This window comes from Trematomus bernacchii, unplaced genomic scaffold (genome assembly GCF_902827165.1).
Source record: "Trematomus bernacchii unplaced genomic scaffold, fTreBer1.1, whole genome shotgun sequence".
Classification (NCBI taxonomy): Eukaryota; Metazoa; Chordata; class Actinopteri; order Perciformes; family Nototheniidae; genus Trematomus; species Trematomus bernacchii.
In genome coordinates, this window is record NW_022987739.1 from 28127596 (window position 1) to 28139032 (window position 11437).

General features: G+C 44.3%; 1 protein-coding gene across 1 annotated transcript in view; it reads left to right on the plus strand.

Annotated features, from left to right (window-relative positions):
- LOC117495314 (protein FAM124A) overlaps positions 1 to 10975 on the plus strand; it is a 28450-nt gene extending 17475 nt beyond the window's left edge. Inside the window, exons 3-4 of the mRNA XM_034146507.1 lie at positions 2602 to 3365; positions 9427 to 10975. Of these exons, the coding sequence (XP_034002398.1) occupies positions 2602 to 3365; positions 9427 to 10197 (1535 nt within the window). The 3' untranslated portion in view covers positions 10198 to 10975. The remainder of the gene's footprint in view (positions 1 to 2601; positions 3366 to 9426) is intronic.
- The last annotated feature ends 462 nt before the right edge of the window (positions 10976 to 11437 follow it).

Below are 11437 nucleotides of genomic sequence, written 5' to 3' on the forward strand. Positions count from 1 at the left end.
CACTGTAATAAGAATGGTATTGGAGTTACAGTCGAGAAATCAGGGCGTCCGTGTGGCCGTACAATGTGTTACACACCTTAAAGTTCTCCATCATCCCTGTGTTTGGCCAGGGAGACAGGCCTTCAATCTAATGGGATCACCTGGCTGTTAATGAAGTGTGTGTGTGTGTTGTGTGTGTGTGTGTGTGTGTGTGTGTGTGTGTGTGTGTGTGTGTGTGTGTGTGTGTGTGTGGGTTGTGTGTGTGTGTGTGTGTGTGTGTGTGTGTGTGTGTGTAGTGTGTGTGTGTGTGTGTGTGTGTGTGTGTGTGTGTTGTTGTGTGTGTGTTGGTGTGTGTGTGTGTGTGTGTGTGTGTGTGTGTGTGTGTGTGTGTGTGTGTGTGTGTGTGTGTGTGTGTGTGTGTGTGTGTGTGTGTGTGTCTTGGCATCCTGCTTAAACCTGCAGTGGATCGTTCTTGATCCTGCCGTATTAGCGTATCTCTTCAGGCCACACAAGGACACTTTGTGTTGTAGGGTTTAATGGCTTTTTTTATAGAATGTGAATCCTTTATCAGCTTATTGAATTTCCTCAGGTTTAGCTAGGTTCTAACAATTTTAGGTTATAGAATTTGTAATACAGTAATTGACGTTCAAGTGTAACACACAGGGATTATTTTTGCCCATCGGAAGTAAGGTTATGCAAGAGGTTCAAGTCCCACTGTACACTCTCAATGGTCTCACCTGTAGGCAGAACATGTTGACAAGAATGTAATTCAACTTCATGTTGGAATGACTTTTTTATAGATTCGTCTTCCCCAAAAATTATAGAAATAAATAAAGACTGAAGGTTTGTACAAGATGTAGCTACTAGCTGATTACCACCTGTAGTCCCTGAAGAACACTCCTCTTAAAACCGAATACCTATATGAAAGTATTGCATACATATGTATATCCAAACTGTTTGTCAAAATGTCAAATAAATCTTCACAAGACTGGTTGCTTAAAATCCCCTTTCTGACATCACAGGTGTACAGAAACATGACCCCTGTCTTCTCACCTTTAAGCAACATTTCCTCGTAACGTGATCCTAACATTTAGGAAATGTCACTTCTTTGGTCACGTAGAAACTGTCCTTTTGCTAAAAGGCCAGCGGGACTCATGAGACAGTTTGGCCTCTCCGTTTCATGGATTCTGGCAGCAGCCGAATAGTCGCTGTGCCAGGGACAAGAAGACTGTGTGTCCTTCTCTAAAAACAGCCTCACAGCGCAGGCGAAATGGGACAAGTCCCCCGAGGAGGCAGATAAAGACCTCTGGAAAACCAGAGAACATGGAGATGGGCTGATACGGTGTGTAGAAGTAAGAATGAAAACACCGGGTAAATATGACTTTGGGAACTTTTCAGTTGGGTTTTTGCGCTACCTGTGCCAGGGAGTTTTTCCAGGTCAGCGGTTCAGGGGGAGGGCGCACCTGAATGCATCGCTCCTGCTGTGGGTCTGGAACATTCCTCCGGGCTTCAGTAATGACCTCCTAATGGCACTAATGAGCCTCAAAGTCCTGCTCCACATGGGTCTGCTGGAGAGGAGAGGGGGGGGGGGGGGTTAGTGGGAGAGAGGGGGGAGAAAGGTAAACATAGAAAATGGGAGAAAGATGGAGTTAGATGTGGATGAGTGAAATGGAGAAGGAAGGGAGAGAGGGATCTAAGAACTTGAACAAAGAGGTTAACAAATTGAAATGACAGCCCGGTATCCCAAGGAATAACGTTCATTTTGGATTTATTTCATCACAATCTCTTTATTTGTATTGGTTTTTATCGGCACACATGCACAGCACATCGAAACTTAGACACTGCACTTAACCCCTCCTAATGTTAGGACCAGTGGGTGCTAATAAAGCAGGCAGCAGTGTAGGTGTCCAGTGGCTTTTAAAGGGCACCTAAGTTGTGCCCAGAAGGCAAACACTTGGTCCGTTTGGGGACTTGAACCAGCGACCCTCAGCAGACTGAGATACTGCTGTCCCCAAAAGTTCACTTGTAGTCGAACCTCAACCGTTCTGTAGGTGCCATGCTAAGATATTGCAGAAATAAATATTTTTAAAACACTATTAATGAATGTATGGAACCCCCTATTGTTGCTGCTACTTGGACTATTCCACATCCTCCCCCTAGCAGTTGCATTCATGGAATCATAGAGTGTTTGGCTTGTGTTGTGTGTAGTGGACATGTGTGTGCATTCATACAAATATACCACACACCCATTCAACATGTTTACCCTCATATTCTGAAGAATTCAAAATGTTTGAACAATGTTCGTTTGTTCGTGTCACCTACACCTTAAACTACACATCAATGTAACCCAATGTATGTTGTCGGTTACAGGTGACATGATTTATTTGTATGCTTGTGTCCATGTATCATTTGTTTTCTCAAATTCTACAAGCTGATTATAATGTTAATAATAACAATAATAATAATAACTTAGATTTATATAGCGCAAACAAGTAAACAAAAAACAGTCAGACAAACAAAACAACAAATAAATAATAATAATGTTATCTCTTCTCTCTTCTCTCGTCCCATTTCTCCTCCCCTTGCTCTCTCTCTCTTGTCTCGATGCTGTTGTCTGTGGAGGCGAGTTCTCCATGGGCGAGTTCCAGGACCCCTTCCTCGTCAGCGTCCACCTCATCGCCGACCCGGGTCAGGGCCGGTTCCTGCAGCGCGCGGCTGATGGCCTGCTGGCGTGGGTTCACCCCGAGCTGCAGCTCTTCAGGGTCTCAGAGCGGGCCTCCGTCTCCCGGCCGAAGCACCATCAGAACCATCAGAACGGCCCAATGGCACCCAGCCAACCGTCCATGGCGGTCATCGTCTTCCTCCAGGAGGCGTACGGTGGCGAGGAGCAGATCCTGAGTCTGCACCGCGCTCTGCAGAGACCTCCGTGGAGATACCACCACACGGAGAAAGTCAGCAATGGCCGCCGGATGTTACCTCTGACGCCGTGCAGTCAGGACTTCTTCACTCTGTCGTCTGGAACGCCGCTGTGGGCCGTTCGTCAGGTCCACTACGGGAAGGAAATAGTGCGATTCACAGTTTACTGCCGGCATGAGAACTACGTGGACATGGTGCGGCTCTACAAGCTGCTGCTTCAGCGCAGGGTGTCGCAGAAGAAGGAGGACTTCTGCCTCTTCGTGGTATACTCCAACCCCGATATGGAGATCCAGCTGTCGTTCAAGAGGCTGCCGCGAGGTCAGAGTCCGCTGGTGATGGAGTCAGCTGTGATGGAGGTGAGGGTCCGGGATGTGGGGACGCTGGTTCCCCTGCTGCCTCAACCCTGCAGCCCCATCAGTGAGGTGCGCTGGCAGACTGAGGACTACGATGGGAACAAGATCTTACTGCAGGTGAGAGAGAGCTTCCTGTTGGGGCTAAAGCTGCTAGACCGATACGATACGATACGATAATACTTTAATGGTCAGATCAAGTCTGAAATGTGACTTGCATCACAGCAGCTCCATGTGTAACTTCAACAGACAAATATCAAGACACAATACATGGAAAACAAACAACAAGCATTTAACATAACATCACGATCACTGAGAGAAAAGCTGCTCAAAGAGCCTTCAGCGTGCCTTTGATCTGGATTCAGCTCTGTGTCTACTGTGAGGACAGACTGGAGCACAAAGGATGCTTCAGTCTGACTTTATTGAATCGCCGGACCCTGTATCTCCGATTAGATGGTAGCAGTTCATATTCGCTGTTCAGAACAGATCATAGCCAACATGATAATTACAATACATATAGAGATAATTGATCACGATTATTCATTGGATTTACTGACAAAATATCTGTATTGACCTGTAGCTTAATGGGCTCCATAGCAACACCACACATTATATATCCACAAAGACTTCCATAGAAACTTTAAATATGAATAAAGCTCTTGAATGAACACACTCTCACACACACTCACACTCACACACACTCACACTCACACACCCCATGGTGCTTGTTTGGAGGGTATCGGTTTCAGAGGGGGGGTGTGTCCAGGCGGTGGCAGATAAGTAGTTCTGAAAGTTCAATCCGATTAAGCAGCAGTCCATTACTGCGATTGGAAACAGCTCCGAGGGAAACAATAAGCTAATCTGGCCTGACAAAGGACCATATGCATGATGCTGGACCGCCACCTGGCCGCACGCACACGCACACACGCACACACACACACACACACAGACACACACACACACACACACACACACACACACACACACACACGCACACGCACCCACGCACACGCACGCAAATGAATGATACAACTGAAGTTCTGTAGTACTCGTGGAGGTATTTATCTCATTGCAAGTTTAAAGTATATTTGTAATGCTATCCTCAGTCAGTTTTATATAACCGATCGCCTTAACTATTAGAATAGTATATACAAGTGTAAAGAGATAAAAGACACACAGTTGTTGTTGTTGTTGAATGTTTTCTTGTCACAATTGGAAACTTAACTGTTCAATAAAATGTGCCAAATTCATACAAAAGTGACCCCAAATCAGAAAACCAACGTATTTCAAAATGATTGATATTTTATCAGGTTTAAGAATACTTTAATAAAAAAAATGTGAACTCACTTTCTGGAGATGAATCATGACATATTTCATGGACTCCATTGCTCCTGCAGTGTTGTGTATCTGAGTGTTTATATCTCGTGAGGTCAGATCTACGGCTGACCCGGCTCATCCCGACATAACTGAAGTTCACAAGACTTAGGTCTCTGATCATCGCCATGTCAACAACCTCATTACCCAGCACCCCCTGCTGCTGCTCATCATCGGCATTGTCACATTTTGTCCTCACGGAAACTGCACAGATCCTGTCACGCCGTATTAGCACACACACTCTCCCCCTAACATGCAACCGAAATAACTTTTTAATGCTGACCTGCTGCATCTTTTGGAAAAACCTCACTCACACACACACACACTCGTCCTGCTTTGGCTTCCCCAAAGTATCATTATGTTTTAAATCAATACACTCACTGCCTCTCTCTTTCCTGTGTGGGAGAGATAAGTATGCAGCCGTGTAACAACTCACGTCTCAGAGTGATGAAAGCAGAAGAAGAAGGGCGGAAGAGCGAAGGATAAACAGGCGGTGGACTGTAGAGGAGAGAGAACAGCAGACAAGAGGGCGGTTATGATCCGAGAGAAAAACACTGAGGCTTTGTTACACTCTTTCTCTTTTTTCCCCAAACACACAGACACATTTGTACTTTTATCCTTGTTAGGATCGTAATTAATACAGTACATTCCCACACTCCTTTTAAAGAGGACATATTATACTCACTTACAGGTTCATATTAGTATTTAGTGTCTCTACTCTGACGTGTCTCCATGCTTTAATGTTCAAAAAGCTCTTTATTTTTCTCATACTGCCTGTGCTGCAGCACCTCTTTTCACCCTCTGTCTGAAACCAGAGCCCAGTCTGCTCTGAGCTGGCCGGCTCTGTTGGGATTGGTCAACCGCTCACACAGGGATTTTAGTCTTTGCAGACCATTTACATGCACTAAAACATACAGTATATAACACACTAAAACGGAAAACCTCCTTAAAATTGCGTTTGTTTTTCTCCATCATTGGCATAGTGATGAGTTGATATCTTATCTAACGGTGTAGGATATGTGGTCAATTATTTTGTGCGGAGCCCCACAGGATAAGGCATGACAACAGAGTAAAAAACAGTTCTACTTAATGTCTTTACAGGAGAAGTTCAAATCAACCACACAACATGTCATTTTCTAACAATATGGGTCTCTCAATCAGAACAATAGAAAACAATAGCTCCTGGGAAAGCACCAAATGAATCACGTTAAAAAGCAGTGTTTCTGGGATAACTTCTCCCTGTAGGGCTCTCATGCAACCGAGAAGTGCTCCTCAGTTGCATGAGAGCCCTACAGGGAGAAGTTAATAGTCCTGAATATGCACCTCCTTTCTCTCAAGCCCCTGTGACCTCATTTTGAAGAAGATTGAAGATTGAACTTATTGTCATTACGTAGTACAGGTACTATGTAACAAAAGGGTTTCTCTGCATTTGACCCATCCTAGTGTTAGGAGCAGTGGGCTGCCATTATGTACGGCGCCCGGGGAGCAGCGTAGGGAACGGTGCCTTGCTCAGGGACACCTCGGTAGCACTTGGTCTTTCCGGGACTTGAACTGGTGACCTTCCAGTTGCCAAGCCAAGTCCCTATGGACTTCGCCACCACCGCCCTACCTACTTAGGACAACTTGGCAGAGTTGCTGTGCACTTGAACTCAAGAAACAACCTGAAAAGTGTGAATTCAAAGGTCAAATTTGAACCTTAAAGGTGGGGTAGGTAAGTTTGAGAAACCGGCTCGAGATACACTTTTTGTTATATTCCATGGAATGCTCTTAACATCCCGATAGCAATGAATATCTGAAGTGCTTTGACAAAAAATCCATAAAATAATGTCATCTGTGGAAGCCGTAGTACTGTAAAAAGCACGACCAATCATTTGAGCCGGCCCGGCTAAAATAACTGGATGGCCTACCTGCCTGTCAGCCTTCCATCTGTGCACAAACTTATCTCGTGCCCTCATTGGTCATGTGCGCGTTTGTGTGCGGAAGTGGCAGATTTTCTCCGGTTGTGTATTTTCAAATTCTAGCGATCTCGAGCCGGTTTCTCAAACTTACCTACCCCACCTTTAAGGGTATTATATCTCAAATCGAAATCTGTATATTAGGTGTCGTTCAGTCACTTGTTAGCAATCCCCCATTTTCTTAGGACACATAGAAACTTTAGACATTCATCAGTGGGCTATTTCCTGACGTATTTTATGCCGTAGAACACAACTCTGATAATCTCTTCAGCTTGTGAACTGACTTTATATCAAGCATCTAACTAAAAACTGTTTTAAAAAAACAATTGACTTCTTTGCGAGGAAACTTCAGGGTTTTAGGACTTCCTAATTAGCATAACGTTTAGTACTGCTGTTAATATATAGTACATCAAATGCACCTGGTTGCAATTGTATGCTTTCATAGCATTTTTTGGCTTACCCTTTCACTTCTATTCAAGATATTACATTTTTTATGTATCTGTTTAGTACATTCCTTCTTAAATGATTAATTTGGGCTCAGATGTAAATCTGAAACTATACAGTCTGTAGGCTACTGTATCAGCAAGAATATATATTCACGTTTGAAACACAGACATCTCTTGTTTCCTGTGTTTTGCGGTGAGGACGCAGTAAATCACGGTTCAACTCTCGCTCTCATTGAACTTTAAGATTTGCTTCCATGATATTTATTGTTTTTGAACGTGAGCATATGGAAATCTCCCAACTCCCCTCCATCTCCTCGTTCTCTTTGGGAAGTAATTGCCTCGAGGGTGCTGCGTGGAAAGTTATTCCTCGCTGCTTGTATTGTTTGGTTGGCAGGCGGGACGTCGGAGAACAGAAACATGGAGAAACTATCAGAAGAACATGGAGCTGGAGCATAGTGATGAAATGAATCCTGCCGCAGCTGCCTTACATGTTAAAAATGTCCACATCTACATCAGAACAGGGACATCTACCATATTAGTTCTTACTTCTCCAGACCTGTAACTACATAAATGATAATCAGATGGCACAATTGCAGGTTTTCTGTGCAGCCGTCTCTGTTTCTGGAGATATTCTTGGTCCATAAATGGAGGTGTAATACACATGGGGCTCCTCTGGACGGTGATGAATTCTCCAGCTGTCGGTGTGATTCATAAAGTGTCCCGGCTTTTGTAAAGCAGGGGTTCCCTTGTACCCCCCCCTCTTCCTTTATTCAGCTGCATGTGTGTCGCGTGAGGAGCACTTGGTTGCATGAGAGCCCTACAGGGAGAAGTTAACAGTCTTGAATATGCACCTCCTTTCTCTGTGGCCCCTGTGACCTCGTTTTAACTACATCTTCAGGACAATATGGGGGAGTTGCTGTAATGTCTTACACTGCTAAAGACCCCTCTCAAAACATACAATACTTGGCTAAAATGTCCTTATTAAACTGCGATTGCAAAGGTCAAATTTCAAGCTCAGGCGAAATATGTTTTATACATTACATTACATCTTACTTGTTAGACGCTTTTATCCAAAGCGACTTACATACTCAATACTATGGACAATCCCCACAGGAGCAATTTGGGGTGAAGTGTCTCAGGGACACAACGACATGCTGGCTGCAGTGGGGTTTGAACCTGTGACCCCCTGATCCCAACACCAAGGCTCCATCCACTGCGCCACACACCTTATAGTGTCCTAGGTGTGGGGGAAACTTCTGAAGCAATTGGAAACAGGACTCAGAGAGACACGAGGAGAGCTGGAGCTTTGATGGCAAACACTGACGGTTTATTTGGAGTTACGGCCGGAGAATTGACAAGACAGGTGTTGTGTCACGAGTTGACACAGCGGTTACCAAACCAATTCTGAAGAACTCTTTCTGCAGCTCGAGGTTTTAACTAGTTCGGAGTGTAATAATCAACATTCTTTATCAGTGAGACTAAACAATTATGGACCCTGAATCTAACTAGAGCTCTCGTCCATCGGAAAGGATGTGCGCCAGGGAACCTACGTCCCTGAACAGTAAACTACCCGCGGCTTGTGCTCTGTCAAAGACTGGCAACAATGCGCCCAAGCTGCTCCTCCTAAAGAGAGATAGCAGCAATACCCAAGGCCGTAGACCTATGCCATGGGAAAAGAGACAGTGAGAGGAGACAATGATGAACTGTGTCGAAGGTTGAATACCTAAGCAAATCATTCCCTAACACTAGTATCAAACAACAAAATCTGCCTGTAGGTTAATGGCCAATGCATCCTCCACTGATGAGGCAAGTCACACAAAACCTTACATTCAGCATTTCCCACCTTTTATGTCTTTTTATAAAATGACATTGCGCACACCTTAAGAATACTTCAGACCAACTGTTTCCTCCAGCTTTGTATTGGGAAGAATCAGGAAGATTCGAGATGTCCCGCCCCTTAGCCTATCATGTACAATGGGTTTGAGTACTAGCCCATAGAAGCGCAAATGTTACACAGTGATGTCACTATGTTACAGAAGTAAACAAAGGAGTCCAATGGAGGCGTTTCATGCTGGAGGAACTTTGGGATTTCAGCCTTTGCAGACCATTTACATGCACTAAAACCTATAGAACATACTATAGGAAAGGGGACGTCCCAAAAAGCATGTCCCCTTTAAACAGCAACATTGAGGATAGGGTGTGGAACTTTGTCTGATCGAATGCAATCTAAGCCTTTGAAAAGCCCTGATCTATAATATACAATAATGTTTTTCCTATCTGCTGCAAGGGTATAAACATAAAGGTTTTCATATGCTGTACAGATTGTGTGTAAAGCCCCCCATGAAGCTTATTTGTGATATTGCGTTATATAAATTCTCATTTGTTGTCTTTCCCTTTTCTTCTCAGGTCCAAGGTGCTCACTTCCACCACCAGCAGGACCCCTACTACATCTCCTCCTCCGTCACTGAATCCGCCTCGGCTCCATCCACCTTCGCCCGCAGCTCCTACAGGAACCGCCGGCACCACCACCATCGCTCTGCACCCCGACCCAGAGCCCACCAGACCCCCCACCCTGTGGCCTGCGAGGAGCCCGAGGAGCACCACCCGGAGTCCTGGAGGTCCCAATGGAGAGACCAGCGCTCCGGATCCCTGTTCTCTCTCCCTAACGTGGGCTCAGCCAGCTCTCGCTCCGCCTGCTCCTCACCTGGACCCTCACCAAGCCCCCACTCCCTCAACCGGAGCTCCTCCCTCATCCCCTCTTTCCGCCTCAATCTGGACGCTTTAGTCGGGGCGGAGGAGACGGATGTGGACACGGGGGACCAAGTAAACCCAGATGGAGGAGTGGATCTCACCGTAGTGTCTGCGTATATTAAATCCAGCCTGCCACAAACTCGGCCACTATCGGCACCGCCTGAAAACATCAGACCATCCCTCTCTCCGGGCATATCGGAGGACGCCTACAGGGCGGCGACACTGGGCCGGACCCCCCAGAGCTTCACCTCCAAAACAACCCCCTACACCATGTTTGGGTCGTGTGTCTACAGCCCCAACACGAGCGCTTCCCCCTCCCTCAGCGATGTTTCCATTAACCAGTCGGACAGCTGCAGCGTTATCAGCGTACCACTTCAAGGGGCGGACACCATAGAAGAAGAAGACGACCAAGAATTCTACATTTGATATATTGTTTTGAGCTTTTTTATATGAAGGAACTAATTCAAGTTTTATTGGAGGCAGCAGAAGATGCAAGGAATAAGAAAGAGTGGAATCCAGTTCACATTTAATGTCAATGTGTTACAAAAGTGTTTTGTTTTTTTACAACCCCGCAGAGCTTGTATGTTTTGAACATAAGGTGGATGTGATCCAAATAATTGTGTGGAATAAAGACATAGATTTATAAACCAATCAATCCCACGTCCTACGAGTACGGAAGAGGATAAGGGCCACTTGTGAAAACAAATTTGAAATCTGACCAAAAGTACATTTTCTTCTTGAGTTTTCTTCAGAACTAAAACAATTATTGGAATTCCGACTTTTTGTCTCAAAATAAATTCACTTTTGGTCAGATTTCTAATTTGTGTTCACATGTGGCCCTAATCCTCTTCCGTATACAATAACCCCATCCTGACCTGACGTAAAAAATTGAGAAAAATAAACAACAAAACTTTTTTAACAAGAGAAAAAACTCTGCAAAAGTAGGCTCTTTGTAGTCTATCCATAAACTGACAGGACTCACTGTGGACAGAAATGGCAGCTCTGCTCTGCCCCCTGGTGTTTGATAGAGGAATTACAGCAACAGCACGAACTTTATTTTTCATGTTCTTGTGTATTTGTGAATGTTGCTTTTGTTGCATGTAGATAAAAGCTTTATAAATGTTATAAGTAAATAATATTACACATTTAAAGGAACTATCACATAACTGTGTACAGATACATACAATAAATGTTTTTCTCCTCATCATGTTTGCTTCAAAATATCAAATGTGATTCCCCATCTTACTTATTTTAAGGTGTTTATTCAAACATTTACTTTGGTTTAAGCATTAAAGAAGAGACTAACATACACTTAAATATACATAGAAAAAGTAGAACATATGCATACCTCTAAAATGAAGAGAAAGCAGGGTGAAGTCTGGAGCAGGGGTGTCAAACTCAAATACACAGTGGGCCAACATGTTAAAATAGGTACTAGTCGAGGGCCGGACTGGTTCAATGTTTATAGCAGAACTTATTGAAATGAACTCATTGCACATATTAAACCTGGAACTAACAAAGCTTAAATGATTGCCTATGCAGTAAAAACAACATTAAACATTAAATAATCAGTTGCATTCATTTCTTATGGCTCTATCTGCAACTTTTCCGGAGTCATTTCTTATGATTACATTTTTCCACAGGCCAACAACAGCTTCAAAAAAAC